This window comes from Miscanthus floridulus, chromosome 16, assembly GCF_019320115.1.
Source record: "Miscanthus floridulus cultivar M001 chromosome 16, ASM1932011v1, whole genome shotgun sequence".
NCBI classification, from domain to species: domain Eukaryota; kingdom Viridiplantae; phylum Streptophyta; class Magnoliopsida; order Poales; family Poaceae; genus Miscanthus; species Miscanthus floridulus.
The window spans coordinates 106,973,752-106,993,841 of record NC_089595.1 but is presented as its reverse complement, the minus strand read 5'-3'; the positions used below and the strand labels follow the sequence as shown (position 1 = coordinate 106,993,841).

The 20,090-nt window shown below is 43.2% G+C and overlaps 3 protein-coding genes across 3 annotated transcripts; 1 reads left to right on the top strand and 2 right to left on the bottom strand.

Moving 5' to 3' along the window:
- Positions 1 to 1,651: 1,651 nt before the first annotated feature.
- LOC136511208 (uncharacterized) lies at positions 1,652 to 3,766 on the bottom strand. The gene is made up of 8 exons (XM_066505372.1): positions 3,671 to 3,766; positions 3,168 to 3,252; positions 3,013 to 3,071; positions 2,804 to 2,884; positions 2,653 to 2,727; positions 2,483 to 2,566; positions 2,062 to 2,109; positions 1,652 to 1,854 (listed from the first exon to the last, which is right to left on the bottom strand). The coding sequence occupies exons 1-8, from the start codon at positions 3,764 to 3,766 to the stop codon at positions 1,684 to 1,686; spliced, it is 699 nt and encodes a 232-aa protein (XP_066361469.1). The 3' UTR covers positions 1,652 to 1,683.
- Positions 3,767 to 4,880: 1,114 nt separating this feature from the next.
- LOC136513726 (syntaxin-32-like) lies at positions 4,881 to 9,609 on the top strand. Its single transcript, XM_066507680.1, has 5 exons — positions 4,881 to 5,231; positions 7,176 to 7,426; positions 7,532 to 7,701; positions 8,392 to 8,595; positions 9,293 to 9,609. Exons 1-5 carry the CDS (start codon positions 4,979 to 4,981, stop codon positions 9,450 to 9,452), a joined length of 1,038 nt encoding a protein of 345 aa, XP_066363777.1. The 5' UTR covers positions 4,881 to 4,978; the 3' UTR covers positions 9,453 to 9,609.
- A 1,730-nt stretch (positions 9,610 to 11,339) lies between these two features.
- On the bottom strand, positions 11,340 to 19,752 carry LOC136512274 (transcription factor IIIB 60 kDa subunit). The gene is made up of 20 exons (XM_066506245.1): positions 19,191 to 19,752; positions 18,509 to 18,603; positions 18,243 to 18,324; positions 18,078 to 18,153; positions 17,919 to 18,004; positions 17,754 to 17,830; positions 16,796 to 16,852; positions 16,616 to 16,728; positions 16,071 to 16,150; positions 15,900 to 15,986; positions 15,689 to 15,769; positions 14,833 to 14,988; positions 14,564 to 14,749; positions 12,884 to 12,968; positions 12,729 to 12,787; positions 12,520 to 12,600; positions 12,369 to 12,443; positions 12,199 to 12,282; positions 12,025 to 12,072; positions 11,340 to 11,817 (listed from the first exon to the last, which is right to left on the bottom strand). Exons 2-20 carry the CDS (start codon positions 18,571 to 18,573, stop codon positions 11,647 to 11,649), a joined length of 1,749 nt encoding a protein of 582 aa, XP_066362342.1. The 5' UTR covers positions 18,574 to 18,603; positions 19,191 to 19,752; the 3' UTR covers positions 11,340 to 11,646.
- Positions 19,753 to 20,090: the final 338 nt, after the last annotated feature.

Genomic DNA, 20,090 nt, shown 5'->3' with positions numbered 1-20,090 from the left:
CTTTTTCCTATCTTGAAACTAATTGCAAAATATAGGACTAAGACTCAACTGAGAAGTACATACGACTACTCACCTGCTAGCATTCCGAGTTGATCTCATTGCTACTGAGAGTCCATTTGGTCGGGCTCCGAGCGGCTCTGGCTCCTCTGACTCCTCCCCTGTTCATCTCTTGTAGCGACATTGTTCACCGAAGCTGTTTTTCTTTCTCCTCCTTTCCTCTCTCACTAACAGCGCCGGAGCCGGAGAAGCTCGTTTTTTTTTCTCCTCCGGCTCCAACTCCTGCGTGCTACAGTGTCGCTACAGTATGTGAGCCAGAGCCGGCGGGAGCCCGGCCAAACGCGCCCTGAATATGAAGATCTGTTAAGCATGGAAGATTGAGTTTGTAGTGTGACTGTGTGAGGGAAGCGACATAGGTAGTTAAGCACCGACATGGACTCTCCAGCTGTGTTCATATAGAAGAATATAATAGCATTAACTAAGAAAATTATACAGTACTTCGAGAAGGAAATTTTCTTCTTGAAACTGACTACCAAGTCTGCTAGTTAGCCCTTGTTTAGTTTCACCCTAACTTCCAAAAAGTTGCTACAGTATCTGTCACATCGAATGTTTGCGGCCCGTGCATGGAGCATTAAATGTAGACGAAAAGAAAAACTAATTGCACAGTTTGGTGGGAAATTGCGAGACGAACGTTTTGAGCCTAATTAGTCCATATTTAAACACTATTTGCCAAATAAAAACGAACGTGCTACAGTAGTCTAAAATCCAAATTCCTACAACTAAACAAGGACTTAGGTGCATAAGACGAGGAAGATCTCGTGCCAAAATCTGGGCTGCAGAAAATGACAGAACGAAGATTTAAAAAAAATAGGTTGTCATCTATTTTAATTGCTGCCTTTTTTTCTGGAAGGTTCAGCGGAGGTCTTGGAAAGGGTGGAGCCGTGGAGTTGCTGGGCCGTGGCCGGTGATGCAGAATCGCACGGACAGGAAAATCCAGTGACGTGGCTTCGCGAGGGAGAAGAAAATGGTATAAAAAATAAGGGTAATGGTAGACACAAGCAAAACTATAATGTTTACTATCCAATAGCTCCATAATATTCGTTGAAACTTAATCAAAACAAAAGAAACTATGGTCTTGATTAGATCCAACCTGTAAAGTTTAGGGGTATCATATAGGATGTTACGTGGGGTGTCAAATAGGGTGTGGTATCATATTGGATGTTACGTGGGGTGTCAAATAGGGTGTTCGAATATTAATAAAAAAATAAATTACAGAATCCGTCAATAAACCACGAGACGAATTCATTATTCATTAAGCCTAATTAATCTGTTATTGCCACATGTGTACTGTAGCACTTATTGTCAAATTATAGACTAATTAAGCTTAAAAGATTCGTCTCGCAAATTAGTCGCAAACTGTGTAATTAGTTTTTTTTAGTCTATATTTACTACTATATTTTTATGTCCAAACATTGGATGTGATAGGGTTTAAAGTTTTAGGGTGTGAATGCTATATAATATACAAATGAAAGGATCTGTTTGGCTGATATTAAAACCAGCTGAACATGTTTTACTGTAAGAGAAAAATACTATGGCTTCTAGCTGATAAATCGACTGCAAGCGAACGTGCCAGAAGTATCTTGCCCGTGCTGGTCAGCTTTCCCGTTCAGCAAATGCTGCTACATCCTAGAAATCAGAATCATCGTCAATGCCATTGTAGGCTTCTGCGCCATTGTCGTTATAGCCCCCATAGTTGTAACCATCATCAACTGTTTCACCATCAGCATTGTCCGGCCCAAACAGTGCGTCGAAGTCCATCTCTTCTTCCTTACTTGCGCTGCCAACTTCATCTTTAGTCTGCTCGCAGAATCAATCACCACCGGGTCAGAAAAATGTAGCATAATGGACGAGTACAGAGTCAGTGTTGTTAGTTCATTTAGCTTTTCAAAATAAAATCAGCTACACAACAAAAAATCTTTAAAAAAGTACTGCAGAATAGTTTTCGACTCGCGGCAGGATACAATTTGTAGATTCTAAATTTTAAGCATAAACAAACAGGCATACCTTGTACAATTCGCCAACAGCTCCCTCATTGATCTTTGAACCAAGTCCCTGTGAGAAGAGACGTTGAATTGAATTTCAGGCTTTCAGGTCCTGTTTAGATTCCAAAAATTTTCAACCTAAAATGTCACATCAAATCTTGCGGCACATGCATGGAGTACTAAATGTAGACGAAAAACAAAACTAATTGCACAGTTAGATGAGAAATCGCTAGACGAAACTTTCGAACCTAATTAATCCATAATTAGATACTAATTACCAAATACAAACGAAAGTGCTACAGTAGCCAAACAGTAGCCAAACCCAAAAAAATTTAGGGAACTAAACACGCCCTCAGTTTGTTTGCACATCAGGTTCAGAATGTACATGCAGCGTTCAAAGGACAAGTTTATTTTGGATTGTATGTGACAGCACAAGTGAATACCTTCCGTTTCAGCATGTTGTATGTGGCTTCTGCCGGTGTTTCAGCAGGTGTCGAGCTCTTGGTGTCTTCATTACGTCTTCGTTTCTATGTTTTGGAACAGCCACGGATAATCATACGATTCAACTTAAAATGGTAAACAGGAAGTTTGATTGCCCAAAAGTGTTCCTTACTTTCTTCTTTCCCTCTTCCACAACAATCCCTCTAGCTGCCAATTCAGCTGCCAAAGCTTCCTTGGCTGCTTGTTCCTGTAAACATAAAAAAACAGATAGTTGCATTCTCTAGTCAAGATGAAAAAATGCGACCATAGATGGAGTTACTTACCTCAAGGTATTCTTTGTTCATTTCCTCCCAGATAATCTTTTTATATTGTCTCTCTTCCTCATTGTGAAGGTACCAATCAACCTATCAAAATTGATAGATAGCATCGCAACAAATTGCAAAGGCTTGTTTGGTTATCACTACACCTCTAACGACTTGTGCAATGGAATAATCCTGAAAAATATGATAAAAAGGACTCATTGAGAAAGCACCTCTACATCGTCGATGTCAGAAAGGCTTTCTGGATCAGCATTGACTTCACAATTTTCACCTAAGGATGTAAGATAGCACTCAGCTTTCAAAGAAGGATTCAAAACAGGAAAACTGAAATTACTGCAGCGTATGATGGGTTCAGGAAGTAACAAACCTCCCTCTTCAGGATCCCTGGGCGGCACAGAGTCATTTATGGGTTCCCCAGATCCAATTGTTGAAGATTTATGTCCGCTTAAACCCTGTTCGAAGTGTGTTCCCAGAGAACAGAAAAAGGTGGGAAATAAACACAAGAGTTGTAACATAAAAAGCTAATCGAAGAGATAACATGTCACAATGCCACACATCACAAAATTCAGAAACAAAAATAGATTATGCACCATTTAATAATTATAGTGGCTAATCCTTCTATAATATTCATACAACGGTACTGTTGTTTGGGGTTTAAATGGTCCAACCCAGTGGTGCCAAATGAATTTGTTACCCGGGTACATATTTAATAGAAATCATGCCCTGGGCAGAAAATGGAAAGAAGTTCATAAAATAAAAGTGAAGTTTTAAAATATCCCAAAACATCTCACATGTAGATTCGGTAACGTTGCTCTTGCAAGTAACAAACTTTCGGGTCTGTATCCGACGGCTCAAAGAAACTTGCCTCACCTTTTCACGCTGAGCCCCCCACGATGAGCCGCTGCAGCCGTCCAGCACCGCGCGCTGCGTTGTTGCAGCCCTCCTGCCCGGCGCCACCACCGCCATCCTGTGCCGGAAGAGCGATACTGGACCACGCGCCGGAGTTGTCAGTCGTGACTGCGGCAGCCGCGCTGGCAGGCCTGGAGGCTGACCTCATGCTCTTCCTGCTGTTCGCCGTCGTAATGAACCGAACCAGTTCATCCGTGGTCGTTCGGGCCTCCTCCCTGCTGCGTCCCGTTGGCGGCGTGAGAGCAGGAGGTCTGCGGCCAGCGCGGCAAGCGTGCGCGACTGGCTTGGCGATCTCGCGGCCAGCGCTTGGGGTGGCGTGGCGAGTGGTCGGCCGGCGTGTGGGCACAGGGAACGGCGAGTGGGCGGCCATCGCAGGCACGACATGCGGCGAGCGCGTGAGTCCGTCGCGGAGGGCTGCACAGCGAGCGGCGGCCGTCGCAGACATGGGATGCGGCGAGCGCTCGCGGCCAGCACCGTGCGTGCACGGCCAGCGCGGAGGGCGTCATGGCGAGCGGGGGGCCGGCGTGGACACACGGCTTGGCGAGCGGGCGGCCGTCGCGGGCACAGGATGCGGGCGGGAGATGCGCGTGCCGTGACTGCGGCAGCCGGCAGACCCGGACCGGAGGCCATGCTCCTGTAGTCCTGCTCTCCCTGCGCCTGGCCGGCGGCCGCCGAACTAGCTCCTCCGTGGTCGTCCGGCCATGATGCGTCTCATTGGCGGCGCGCGACACAGGAGGTCTGCGGCGGCGGGGCGCGTCGCAGGAGAGCTGGCGGCGTCAACGCGTGGACTAACGGCGGCGCGGCCGAGTTTCTCCATCATCTCACCGGAGCTGTGGAGCATGACGAGGGCGATGCGGTGACCTTCAGGGCCAATCGACGCGGGGGAGAACGACCGGGGCGATGCGGTGGAGCTTCGCGGCCGAGTGCCGAGGCGACGCGCTGGCCCGGACAGCCGACAAGGCGAGCTGGACAGCAGCGAGGCGCGAGAGCGCGAATGCATCTCCTCCCGGCTGCCTTCCTCTGTTCCTCACGCGACGCTATTTTTGCCTTGAATGGCTAAGAGGCCTTGGATCGGCATTGAACGCACAGGATGACGCGAAAAAGTTACGGCGTGACTTTATGAAGCAAAGTCACTGAATCCTGATCCCCAACCGCCGCTCGTCTCCCTCGTTCTCTTCCCCCACCCCACCCACCCACGAGTCCGAGAGCGAGAGCGAGGGCGAGCGCGAGATCCAGATCCGCGTGCAGATCCATCGCCGGGGGGGCGACATGATCCCGACGCGCCCCGCGCAGGCGTCGTTCCGCGATCGCACCAACGAGTTCCGCGCCGCCGTCGAGAGCGCGCGCCGCCACGCCGCACCTTCCTCGTCGTCCGCCCCCGCGGCGGCGAGCAGCAGCTCCACCGGGACCCTCGATGGGTTGATCGCGGCCACGTCGGCTCGCTCGGAGTTCAACAACCGCGCGTCCAAGATCGGGCTTGGGATCCACCAGACCTCCCAGAAGCTAAGCCGCCTTGCCAAATGTATGGCCTCCGTCCTATTCCTTCCCGTGCTTCCGGATTCGTCTCTCGCGCGTTGATTCAGATTAGCTAAACTTCTAGTCGAGATCTCGGGACGCGCGTCGTGTATAGGATGCTAGGCTAGAGATTTACTCTGTAGGTAGTGATTGCTAGGTGTTTGTGCTTGTGGTTAGCTTGGGAATATCATGGCACTTTTGACCTGTACTGTTTGCATGATGTTTAACCGAATATTTTCTGCTATATTCCGTTTGATACTACAGTGTGATGTGCTCAGTGGCGGAGCTGGTGAATTTTGACGCCTAGGGCCACTATCTAAGTGAGTGAATCACCAGCACCGGTTTTACAGGCTTACCGGCTTAAATACTCTATAGATAAGAAAAGCAACAAAGAAAATGCATAATCAACAAAAAAAACTGGATATAAAAGTAGTGAAGGATATACATGTGTTTCCATCTTTATGAATCAAGAGATCCGCAATGTACAGCATTGATTCATCCAATCTTAATAAAATATACAAATGGTGCCATCTGCTATGTCAGATGCATACATGAACACACCAATGGAATTTGGGTTGATCTAGATTGGGTGGATGGATGTTTACATTGGTTCAGAGGAGGGGCGCCACCTCTTGCTGGTCTGACGACCACCAGGCCACAGCAAGACGCGCATGCTATGGACACAGGCCGCAGTGCCGCGGCTCAACCTCTAGGCGCCGTCACGGCTTCACCTCGCTCCGGCCTCCGGGAGGGGGCTGCCGGCTGCATGCCACCGCGATGGACAGCAGCTAGTCATGTGCTAGGGGTTTGGACATTAGTGAGTGCGGAGCGCCTAGTGAGAGGCGGCATGCGAGAAGAAAGCTGAGCGCCAGAGAAAGGGCCGGCGTACAGCGACGCAGGATGCCCCAGGCGCGAGGCCAAGCTGGGCATAACTGGGCCGCGTGACCATGGGCTGCGAGCTTGGGCCAGGAGAATTTAAGAGGGACATAAGAGGTTTTCTGGGCCACCCCTAGGGCCGTGGCCCTAGCCCAATATCCGCCCCTGGACCCCAACTTGTTTGGGACTTAAAGGCTTTGTTGTTGTTGTTGTTGTTGTGGTGGTGATGCCATTAGCAGTTTATTAGCTCCGTAATCGGCCAAAACGAGCTAAGATAACTATTCTGTGTGTCAGCTTGCTACTCTAGATGCTTCAGTGTTGCATGCTTAAATGTGGCTGCAAGTGTGTCAAACATGAACCATAGTCTGGGCAAGGTACAGATTGATTTTATATCTTCTCAATTACTTTTTTGCTACTTAATGGTTGGTGCTGTTCTGATAGCGTCAGATCTGATTTGATGCTGTTTTGATACTGACGCTTTATTACTTCGTGTTTTAGTGCATTCATGTATCAAAACTTGTGCTTAATGGTGATGAAGAGCATTGTTGAGGAAATATGGTGATGAAGATGAATGCTATTTATCTGCACCATATCACGTCAATGAGCATTAGCTTGGTTTGCGAATAGCTTACATGACTGGACGTCCTACTTGTCCAGGCAATGTCTGAATGGGAGTCCATTCTAAATGATTTAGGTACTCTGGCCTTCCATTTGTTATGCAAAGTAGGGTAGGCTGCGAAATCTTCAGCTTTGCAATTTTCCTTGACAAAATGAGTTTTGCTTGTTGCCACTTTTTGGTTATGGGTTTATGTTCCTTGACGTGCCACTCTAACATTATGAATTCGTATTTTACTAAGTCCTTAATCATATAGTCTACGTCATTCTGACATGCTATGGTGCTACCAAAAGATCTAATTTTGTTCATTAGTTCAGTGGCACTTGTGATGTATTATGACAAAATCTCACCAATGATATGATCACATGACTCTGAGTTTCTTATCGTGAACACTCGCATATTATGCACTTATAAAGATTGCGCTATTCTATGGAACTGATATAAAATGAATGTTTGCAGTGGCAAAGAGAACATCTGTTTTTGATGACCCTACAGTGGAGATTCAAGAGTTGACTGCAGTTATCAAAAAGGATATCACGGCTTTGAATACTGCTGTTGTAGACCTACAAGCTCTCTGCAATTCACAAAATGAGAGTGGCAGTCTCTCCAAGGACACAACAAATCATTCCACTACAGTCGTGGACAACCTTAAAAATCGTCTGATGAGTGCAACAAAAGAATTTAAAGAAGTTCTTACCATGCGAACAGAGGTTAGATACAATTGTTTGTTTCCTCAATTATATAGTGCTCCTTTCCGCCCTTGTAAAGTCTTTAGCAAGATGGTTGCTTGAAACCTTTGTTTCCTTGATGTGCAGAATTTGAAGGTTCATGAAAATAGAAGGCAAATGTTCTCCTCGTCAGCTGCAAAGGACGCGTCAAATCCATTCATCCGTCAACGACCCCTTGTTGCTAGGGATCCATCAGAGTCCTCTGTGCCCCCAGCACCATGGGCCAGCGACTCTGCATCTACCCCATTATTCCAGAGGTACTGTTACACATACAAAACTCGATGAATTTGTACTTTCACCTGTCAGCAGCCGTTCAAAATCATCTTATTTCTGTCCTTTCACATGCTATGCTAGCTGTATGTTGTGTATTGGGCAGCTAACGTCTCATTTGCTTTAGTCTATTCAAAATCACCTGAGTTGTCCGCTATCATGTAGGTAATGTGGTACAAGAGGTACTGTTCCATAAAATTTCTCATGTCTGACCAAGTACAACAACCTTCCTAATCATGTTTACAATAATTCAATGCTATGCATTGCTTGTTGCACTGCTTGATTGAGTATTTTCTAGGTTACTAGTTTGATGGAACAACCTCAAGTCCTCAATGCTTACTCATGAAATTTGTTAAGTCATGAAATTTGTTAATATACCAATACCATGCGGACACCGGTTCATTTGGTTCACATTTCTGTCTATTGTTATTTGAGGTCATGAATGCTGGCGCACATTTACATATTGAAATAAGACATTTCTGTCTGTATTGTTATTTGAGGTCATGAATGCTGGCACACATTTACATATTGAAATAAGCTAATCTTTGTTATTTGTTGCCTCTGTGGCGCCCTGAAGTTTATGTAAATTGGCTAGACCTACACTTTTGGCAGAATGCATCTGTTGCTTAGCCATCCATTGTTTTTGTGCTTCTTAAATTTGTGGTCCCGTTCACCAGGAAGAAGACTAATGGAGACCATGGGGCATCATCATCATCATCTCAGCCTTTTGCACAGCAGCAGCAATTGGCAGTACAACAGGACAGTTACATGCAGAGCAGAGCTGAGGCTCTTCAAAATGTGGAATCAACAATCCATGAGCTGAGCAACATATTTACACAGTTGGCGACCATGGTTTCTCAACAGGGAGAGCTAGCAATCAGGTGAACTTCATTACCCAAATTTTATTCCATCTATTGTTCAAGGTGAGCATTAGTATTAATATATCATGATCTCACCTAGAGAATCTTATGGCCTTATCAAGGAGGAATATTGTCTGAAATGTTGATAATGAATTTGAGAATTTGCTGGCTGCTTGGTTGTGTGGGTAGCTTGTAAGTAGGCACTGACACTAGCACTTGAACAGTACCTACTGCAAGCATTATAGTTAGATAGGATTTGGAATTTCTATTTTTCTTAATAAGTAATTAGATCATGAGGATAAGGTTAAGTTAACCGGTATCCTATCTATTATTCTTGGACTTTTATCTATTTAGTTAGAAAAGTAAGGTATGGTCCATTAGGAAGATGGAGACTGTTGTTAAGGGTCAAGACAGTCCTTGGGCACGTTAACAGTACCACGGCACTGTGGCACAAGCACGGTCAAGGAGGCCTTTAAACGGTACACTATGTGCCAAATTAAGATCAGGGGAAAAATGAACCAACTTTTGTACCTTGCTGATTAGAATCTCGTGGCATCCGTGATAAGTTTGGCATTGGTAGAAGCATATATCTTCCTGGACCTTACCCCCAAACAGCTCCTGTATTATCAGTCCACACTGCCCCTATTGTATTGCATTGGTGTGGTATTGGTGTGACCTATTGGCTATCTTGTATTAATTGCCGTGTTGTCCATGACAGAATTGACGAGAACATGGATGACACATTGACTAACGTGGAGGGAGCACAGGGCCAGCTCCTGAAGTACCTCAACAGCATTTCATCCAACAGGTGGCTGATGATGAAGATATTCTTTGTGCTGATGGTGTTCCTCATGATCTTCATATTCTTCGTCGCTTGATCTTCTGTATCATTCTGCCCGAGATGCTCTGGCTGCTAGTATTCTTTTATTTTTACTCATACTACTCTGTGTACACAATTTTCACCCTGGATGATAAGCAATCGTTCACCCTTTTGTGGTCATGTAAATTGGGAGGAGTTTCAGTACTTATACGTTACTCTTGGGGACAACATGGTCAATCAGGGCTAGTCCGGCACCTCCTGTAGTCCCATGTCCCAATTCTTGCATTGCTACACTTGCCAAAATTATCCGCAGCCTCATTTCTTTTATCTTATATATACCTCTTCTATTCCAATAGAGATTACAGTACCTTTGAAGCCTGTTTGGAACATGAGATCTTTTCCCTTACGTTTTCACTACAAAACTGAACTAATTTCTGTGAAATTTTCCTGTACGATTTTCTGGTCTTTGTTCTAAACAGGTCCTGAATGTTGCCCTGATCACTCTACAATTCTATGGAATAACACATTGTAGAGTCTGATGATTTGTAAGATTTGATTTGATGGTTTTTCGGCACTACTCATCATAGTAACTGTATCTGGGATGCATCCCGTTTCGTTTTTGCTGAAAGGTGCTACCATTTTGGCAATTTCGTTGGGATTCGTGTGAGCCCACTTGATAAATTTGACGGTAACATTTTACTGCCTTGTGCAAGCTGGTGTAACGTTTTTCCAATTGGACAAACGATCACTCGCATTGCATACTGTGGATCGGTTGACTAGATGCGACAACTAATAAAAATAAAAGAGACCAAATTCTCAGAAACCATTACCCTATCCAAAGACAAAAAGAAAAAGGGGTAAGCTTTCGCTAGAATACTAGAACTCCGATAAAAAAGAAAAGAAAAGAAAAGAATACTCGAACTCGAGAACGAGAAGACACTGCCCACCCAAAGATTCAGAATGTTCCGTCAGTTGACTGCTGTGCTGATGACTTCTCAAACCATGTATGAAATGTCTCTTCGATTCTCACGTAGTCTCTAAAATTTAATACTGTTCTCAGTGGGATCGCTGTAAAAAAAATTGGACCTATCATTGTTGTGCACCACCTGATTACCCTGAGATTGGTCTGCCTGACGCCAATGATTCAGAAAGAACACTCCCGTTTCAGGACAACCGTCTCTGAAATTCGTCCGTATCCTCCAGGTGACGTGCTAAATTTTGGCTGTCTCATATCACTAGCCACCTCCTAATTCTGAACGACCAATCAGCGTTCCAAAGGAAGGGAAAAAAAACTCCACTATTTTCCAATAAAAAGGGGAACTCTCAGAATATCTGAAATCTCGAGGCTGGAAACGGTGCTACGTCGTTTCCTGCTGCTAGGCTCAGCACAACTGGAGATGCGATACAGAACTGTACCGTTGCCTTGTCCTTGTACCATTTCGCTTCCCCGTTTCTGAAACTTTCTACGAGCTTAGGCCTTAGATCGGCTGGTATAAGCCGTTTGTGCTGATTTGTACGGCTGATTTGTTAGGAGAGAAAAATATTATACCATGGCTGATAAGCCGGCTTATACGAGCAGCCGAACCGCCGGTCAGAAGCTTAAACAACCAGCAGCAACATTTTCTATTCGAGTTTGAAACACTCAAACAGAACCCTTTATATCTACGATATATTTCTGTGACTTCAACTCTGATTGCAGAGAAAGAACGGCAAGCATCAGCTCAGGTCAGGGTCAAACGAGACGGCTTCAGCCTCCAGTACCTCTATATGATAGGATAGGCTCTAGCTACCAAACCGTGACTAAGCTCCTCGCCAGCCTACTATCACACGCCGTCTCCACATGGAAAACTTCCTCAACTTTGGGCGCCCGCAACACGCCGCTTCAGCATGGGGTCCCGTAGGAAGCCCGGGCTGGGCAGTTTGCTCAAATGACCAAATGAATGCATTTTCGTGTAAGATGGCCCAAGTTCTTTATTATGAATACAAATGTTACATCACCACTTGCAATCCTTTGGGGTGGATGTACAATGCCCTTTAGGCGCTTGAGCACACAGGACTTACAGTCAGTTACAACTACAACCAGGCAGAACCTAGTTTTAAACAATATTATACAAAGCAAAACTATGTTGACTATCCAATAGCTCCATAATAATCGTCGAAACTTAACCAAAACAAAAGAAACTATATAATGTACAAATGAAGAATCTTGCCCGTGCTGGTCAGCTTTGCCGTTCGGCAAATGCTGCTACATCCTAGAAATCAGAATCATCGTCAATGCCATTGTAGGCTTCTGCGCCATCGTCGTTATAGCCCCCATAGTTGTAACCATCATCAACTGTTTCACCATCAGCATTGTCCGGCCCAAACAGTGCGTCGAAGTCCATCTCTTCTTCCTTACTTGCGCTGCCAACTTCATCTTTAGTCTGCTCGCAGAATCAATCACCACCGGGTCAGAAAAATGTAGCATAATGGACGAGTACAGAGTCAGTGTTGTTAGTTCATTTAGTTTTTCAAAATAAAATCAGCTACACAACAAAAAATCTTTAAAAAAGTACTGCAGAATAGTTTTCGACTCGCGGCAGGATACAATTTGTAGATTCTAAATTTTAAGCATAAACAAACAGGCATACCTTGTACAATTCGCCAACAGCTCCCTCATTGATCTTTGAACCAAGTCCCTATGAGAAGAGACGTTGAATTGAATTTCAGGCTTTCAGTTTGTTTGCACATCAGGTTCAGAATGTACATGCAGTGTTCAAAGGACAAGTTTATTTTGGATTGTATGTGACAGCACAAGTGAATACCTTCCGTTTCAGCATGTTGTATGTGGCTTCTGCCGGTGTTTCAGCAGGTGTCGAGCTCTTGGTGTCTTCATTACGTCTTCGTTTCTATGTTTTGAAACAGCCACGGATAATCATACGATTCAACTTAAAATGGTAAACAGGAAGTTTGATTGCCCAAAAGTGTTCCTTACTTTCTTCTTTCCCTCTTCCACAACAATCCCTCTAGCTGCCAATTCAGCTGCCAAAGCTTCCTTGGCTGCTTGTTCCTGTAAACATAAAAAAGCAGATAGTTGCATTCTCTAGTCAAGATGAAAAAATGCGACCATAGATGGAGTTACTTACCTCAAGGTATTCTTTGTTCATTTCCTCCCAGATAATCTTTTTATATTGTCTCTCTTCCTCATTGTGAAGGTACCAATCAACCTATCAAAATTGATAGATAGCATCGCAACAAATTGCAAAGGCTTGTTTGGTTATCACTACACCTCTAACGACTTGTGCAATGGAATAATCCTGAAAAATATGATAAAAAGGACTCATTGAGAAAGCACCTCTACATCGTCGATGTCAGAAAGGCTTTCTGGATCAGCATCACCTTCACAATTTTCACCTAAAGATGTAAGATAGCACTCAGCTTTCAAAGAAGGATTCAAAACAGGAAAACTGAAAATACTGCAGCGTATGATGGGTTTAGGAAGTAACAAACCTCCCTCTTCAGGATCCTTGGGTGGCACAGAGTCATTTATGGGTTCCCCAGATCCAATTGTTGAAGATTTATGTCCGCTTAAACCCTGTTCGAAGTGTGTTCCCAGAGAACAGAAAAAGGTGGGAAATAAGCACAAGAGTTGTAACATAAAAAGCTAATCGAAGAGATAACATGCCACAATGCCACACATCACAAAATTCAGAAACAAAAATAGATTATGCACCATTTAATAATTATAGTGGCTACTCCTTCTATAATATTCATACAACGGTACTGTTGTTTGGGGTCTAAATGGTCCAACCCAGTGGTGCCAAATGAATTTGTTACCCGGGTACATATTTAATAGAAATCATGCCCTGGGCAGAAAATGGAAAGAAGTTCATAAAATAAAAGTGAAGTTTTAAAATATCCCAAAAAGATCTACATGTAGAGGACGTGATAATACACAACCATGCAAAATTTCCAGATCAGACTTCATTTCTTTTGTGACACGTGAAATTGGGAAACAATGAAGAAAAAGACAAACTCAGTGCAGGAAATTAGTTATACCGATTTTTGGTTCTTTATCCGTTTTTGCCAAATTCATATCTCATATTAGAAATTGAGTTCCCTCTTGACAATTTGTATAACTGTAGAACATCAGCTTTCCAGCCAGCATATGGTAACTTTATTTTAGGAATTGTTCTAAACTTCTACATACGTTTCATGGGGTGGCTTTCATGTACCCACCTAGTATTGTTACCCACCCAATAACACTTTCAAAGAATAAAAAAATCATTCTACAAAAAACAATGAAAAGATATTTTTTTAACGGTAGAACTTTATTTTCTGACAGCAAATGGCAGAGCATGGCTTGAATGGAATAGATACAGCCCAACCCCTGGCCACCACTGTGGGCTGTGCCAATGCCAAGCACTACAACATTTCTTTTCTTTCTGCTAGAACATTTAGCTGTTCCTAGACGAGAAGAATGGTCCACCATTAAGGGGTAAGTAGAAAATGTTCTACCTGCAGGAAAAACAAGTTCCACACAGGGAAAGAATTGTTCGCGTCTTAATCATCACCTGGTCGCATAGGTGACAATCGACAGGTAACATCGCACATCTAATAAGGCAATAGGACACCTTTCGTGTCCAACCACGCCTTGTCCCCTAGGCGACGCCTTCTAATACAATTTGCCTATGAGCCTAGCACAAAAAACATATGCCCTCTGTTCCAAATTATAAGACGTTTTGCCTTTTCTAGATACATTATTTTTACTATGTATCTAGACATGCTGACATAGCATATATCTAAGTGCATGACAAAAGTTATGCATCTAGAAAAGCTGAAACGTCTTATAATTTAGAATGGAGGGAGTACTAAACAAAGATATCAACTTATGAAACTAACCTATATAGATTCTTATAGTAGGGAGGATGAAAACCTCTGTTTACGCAGGCTGCAAAGATTAGATTGAAACTACATATAAGAATAGCCAGTTTCATTGTCAACTAAATTTATTTTCGTATACAAACTTATAATAAGGATAAGTTTCCATAAATTCACACACAGATTATAATGTACCGTTACTTTGCAGTGGGAGTGAACCCCGCCCCAACCCCACCCACCCACCCACCACCCCACCTGCCCCAAAAGAGAAAAATAAAGAACTTAAGGCCATGCCAATCTGTATACTACCTTTCTAGGAGTTATGGTACTCTCAACCTCATAATTCTGTGTGTCGCAAAGAGATTCTTCCAGCGCTGCCTCCTTAACTGCAGCAGCTTCTTCAGCCCTTTTAGCAGCTTCAAGTCTTTTCTTTTCAGCTCGTTGGAATGCTGGAGGGTCAGCACCACCTTCTAGTCCACCCGACAGTTTAGTGAACTGGGCAATCAGACAAAGTGTCAAAAGCAAATGTAGTCTAGTCTGCAAGTCAATGTGTTGTGCGCATTGTAGATAAGATCTACCTTATTGTAGCATTTTTCACAAAGTCCATGGGCAAAATGTTCAAAACCTTTATCCCTTTGACCCTTGTGTTTGCAAAGGATTTCTCCAGACTTGGGCGAATGTTTTGGAACAGGCTCTTCATTACATTCATCAGCTGTTGCCAGAAATTCTTCAATCTAACAAAGGGGCATGAAGATATAGGCATGCTCATATCTTAAGAGAGCTGTTTAAAAAATGCACTGGTGATAACATACATTAAGAATGACAACAGAAGCAATATATTCTTCATAGGGGAACGCATTATTATTGCCTCCTAACTCCTTAAGGTTGGTACTTGTTTATTAGTGTATTACACATGATCAGAGTTGCAAATCCACAAGTGACCTATGTTCTGTAAAAGGTAGGAGGACAACTAATAACAATCCAGAAGCATTAAAAATTCAAATTGATGAAACGTGTTTCTGAAAGGGAACTAGCTAGGTACTGTCAATTCTGTGTGGGAACAGGTCTACAAATGGCCAGCCTAAAATTGTGAATCCACAGACAAAACACTGGTTCCTCGCAGTTACTTAGAAAGGACCAGTATGGCCATGGATCTGAGCTTTTTCCCAAAAATTGGAATTTCAAACCGTTATCATGAGATCTAATCCTAGCCATAAACAATACAACTCATGCTTTGCGGAGCAATTCAGTATGCTGCACAATAGCAGCTTACCAACAAATGACTCTGTTCCAATGAGAACAACACTGCGTGAGTTAACACTTAGCAGTCAGTGTCCCAAGAATAAATTGCAGAATATCACAAGGAATTTCAATTAAATACTATAAATTGCAGGTTCAACAAATTTGGAAATTTTGTGGAAGAAAGAAACATACCGTTAAGCTGCCAGAATCCGTATTTTCGAACTCTATCAATCGCTTCGTTAGAGTAGCCTCACACACATGCACAACAGAGACCTGCAAACGTAAAACATAGTTCATGCCATCACTAAAACGTAAAACAAAAGGTCATAGGTTGACAAAGGAGAATATACATAATATAGATTGTTGAATTAGTTCAAGATATCTCATGAGCATCTGGACTTACAATATCTGCCTTGGTGTAATTTTTCCCATGAGAGAGTGCAGCGATGTATAATGCCGCACCACATAATCCACTTGGTTTCCTCCCAGTCTGCAACATAGAGCAAGGCAGTAAGCCATTCACAGCCTTGTGAAACAAAAATTATGGAAGAAAAACGAAAGAAGAAAAGCCTGCCTGCATCCAATCTCTCTTCATGCTAGCTACAATGCGTAAAGCTGTGTCTGAGACAGCATTATCTCTTTTTCCCAGCAAACCTAAAAACAAAACCAATATATACTATAAAAAACTCAAAATCAGACCCATGTACATAAATAGGGGAACTGCTTCTGGTCAATCCTCACATAAGGATCTCGTTAGTTGCAACAAACAGAATAGCACACATAGAATGTTCTGATAAACATAGCCCATATGGCATTTAAATCACAACATTTGCACAAAAAACATGAGCAGTCTACAGATTGTTCAATGGCACAATTTTCAATTAGCCATGAGGTGAGATTAGATGAAGATGAGTCTCAGATAGCACTAAACGGATTAGCCGAACACACAATGCCATTAATCAAAACCTGCAGATAACCACTCCTGTGCCAATCTGACGGCCATATACAATGCAGCATATAAATATTTGTGGATACCTCAACCCTTCGAACAATAGCACACACTACATACAGCAGATCCAACAAATGAAATATACAATGCAACATATGTCATCAGCTTACGGTGTGTAAAACGATGGATGAAAAGGCTGGGATCTACAAGTTTCTGAACAACTGGATGATTTGCGAGTAGCAAAACTTGGCAGAGCTGGAGAAAAACAGCACCTAGGACATAACTGAAAGAAAATCCAAATGAGTCCCTTCATTGAGTCATATAGAAGGCCAAAGAGTTGGTATACTCACACGCTTATTTGGAGATAGTCAGAGAAATCGATAAGAAGATAAGCTTTCTTACTTTGCCTGGCAAGAAAAGTTGGAGAAACCGAACATTAGTACTACAATATAGCTTGCTCAAAAAACAAACAAAATAAACTTTGCAACAGATACCAACAAAAGCATGAAGGCGAAAAGCAGTATTTTGAGGATTAAGAAAGATAAAATAAACTAAATTGTGAGTTCAGGAATAATTAATGAAACATAAGAGCTTTTTGAAGAAATAGATGATGGTAAAAATGTTACTCATGCTCCATGGTGTATTAGGTAAAAAAAAAAAAAGGACCCACAGGTCTAATACAGGCTGCTAATAAGTCTGCAAAAGAAAATTTAGTAACCACAGATTACAGTGGTGGGGCATTCATTAGAAAGTATACTAAATGTGCAGGGAATACGTTTTGTTTAATATAACAAAGCCTCTTGAATGGGTTTGACATGTGTTTATATGGTATGGAAAAGCTTACTTGTGTAGTTGTGTCATAATTTAGGCATTTAAAACATCCTAATCCTTATGGACCACTGAGAAGGACCTTCTCAAGGTCAAGTATTTACTTTTCTAATTAGAGGCTAGAAACACAAGGCATAAAGTCAAACGGCACTTAGTATACCTGCAGTCAATTAATTCAATTTTCAATCTGAGTATCTGACAAAAGAAACCTTTTCAATCTGAGTATCTGACAAAAGAAACCTTTTGCAAGTTTAAAGAAGGATATGATAGAAATAGTAACTTATAGGAGCTTTTCAAAAAAAACAAAAGAGGAAGGTAATATATATAACATTAACTACTAGTAGTCCAACAAAAGTGGCCAGGGAGGGGGCAAGTCGCACAGTGAATGGACATATTCGAACTGAAGTTAGTAGAATAGGTTAAATGCTTCTGAAGTTCCAACAAAGAAAGTAGTGAACCTATAATTAGGTTTTAGCATACCTGCAGGCAATGTAAAGGCAAGCAGCTGCAACATGGGTTGTTCTACGGCCCCTGGTAAAATTGCGGTCAACAGCTAGCTGCGCTTCAGAACGAAGAAACATCAATATCGTAATGCTGCATTCCATTTAAACAACCTTACTACTTACTGATAACAGAAATACATACCTCATAGAAGCGATAAGCCTTGTTAACGATAGTTTCTCCACCACTGACATTTAAGTTATTGACAATCTGTCTAATCTCATCCTTCCCTGGTAAAATAAAGCCAAAAAGATTTTAGAGTACCATGGAAAGTAAAATAAATAAGTGCCCTAAAAACCATACCTTTGTCTAAGGTTCTTTGATGAGAAATCGAATATCCAGACTCAATGCTTGCAAGAATACTTCCAGCTAAGCGACTCTGTGTAGCCCCAAAATATATCAAATCTCAGCAATTGGTAAACGAAAAAGAAAAACTCAAGGATTACAAAGCATGGAGATAAAACCAACCTGCCCTGTGTTATCCTTAACAAAAGTAGGCTCATCAGTGTATACCTCCTGATCAAGAACCTTCCCACATGTACCACAACATCTGATCATGAAACATGTCAGATTTCATATCAACAAACAAGCACAAGAGCTTCAATTGCGTTTATGAAACTTTGATGGACAACCATTAACAGAGTTGTAAATAAGGCCATCTTCATAACAATCATACTGACTGGTTTTGCAAGGTATCCCATAAGAATAATATAGAAATAACAGGGAGATCTCACATGTATCCTTTGTCAGGGTCCTTTATGGAGGGGCAGTAATCAGCGCAGTGAGTGCAGTAAATCATTGCAGAAGGAACTACACAGCCAGGGATGATCTGTGAAATTTTGAATGGATTTTCTGTTCAGTTCCAAGCCTATATAAAACATCCATCATATTCATTTACAAAATATATGCAGACCCAATAAAAAGAGACTTTTGGAACCATGTTTCCCATATCCCTTCCAGTTGTCTTCTTCAAAAACAAAGGTTTTTGGGGAGCCGTTTTCTCTTCATCAATTCCCCAATTCACCATTTTTGCATGCAAGAAGACCAAATAGACATAGCAAAATGTTTTCTTTTTTTTTCAATTTAATCACTGCACTCCTTCCTTCCTTCCTAGTAGAAACTTGTGCCGTCAAATTCTCGGTGGCACTCACAGACGGGGACGGGCTCAATACAGGACATGGGTGCGATAAATTTTGCTAAAAATCGAAGTTAGTGTGTATGAACCATGTATATACTACTTCTTTGGCCTCAGCGCCTCTTGTACATAAAACCGTTTTCTCCTCTTAATTCAAAAGCAGAGCTCCTGCTATTACGTTCAAAAACATGTATAACTAGTTACTGGGTCATTTCCGGATGCAATATAGCTTGGGTTGGTCGGTTCCACACAGCAGGAAGGAAAGGAAAAGGGCGACGTACCTAGTGGACGATTGACACCGATCGCCGGTCGCCGCCTCTGCTGCTGGCGAGGAATAGGAACGTGAGCCACTCCGGATCGGATCGAGAGGGAAGGAGAGACAGAGGATAGCTTGGGGCGTCGTCTTCGTCGCGGGGACAGGGACGACCGACAGGTGAGGAGAGGGCGGCGGAACCGCGGAGTGGCTGGGAGATGGCCGCGGGCGGCGGGGAGTGGTCGAGCAGGTTAGCACGAGCTCCGGCGAGAGCACGAATCCAGTGAGGGCGGCGCAATCTCCGGCGAGGGCTCTGAAGAGGGCGCCGAATCCAGTGAGGGCTCCGGCGAGGGCGCGAGCTCTAGAGAGGGCTCGGACGCCGAATCCGGTGAGGACGAGGGCCGCGCGAACTCCGGCCACCGGCTTGGGAGTACCAGATCGGCGTGGGAGGCGAGACCGAGCGGGGGCGGAGTCGCGCAGAGGCGACCAGGGGCGGCGGCGACGGCTCCTTCAGTCGTTGGCTCGTTGCTACTCGGAGCAACGTCTCAGACCGATGGATCCTCGTCTCGCATCCTCGGCGAAGGGTTTTTGGTTTTCCTAATAATAACTAGGGTTTCTTTTCTGATTTTTCTTTTCGTCCGTTTTCAACGCAAAGTCGCGAACAAAAGAGAAGACAAGATAACGAATTTTAAGTAAAGTCGATTGGCGGTCCTTGAAACTTGTTTAGACTTGTCATCTTAGTTTTTAAATTGGTTGTTCATATCCTTAAACTTGTTTATATGTGTTATTTCGGTCTATAAACTCGTAAATAGTTCATATTTAAGTGTTTTCGATTGTATCGTCCCGGTACCTAAACTCGCAAATCGCCCGTTCAAATCCAAAATCTATGTTCAGGTCTCAAAGTCAATCTAAATGGGTCTAAGACCCG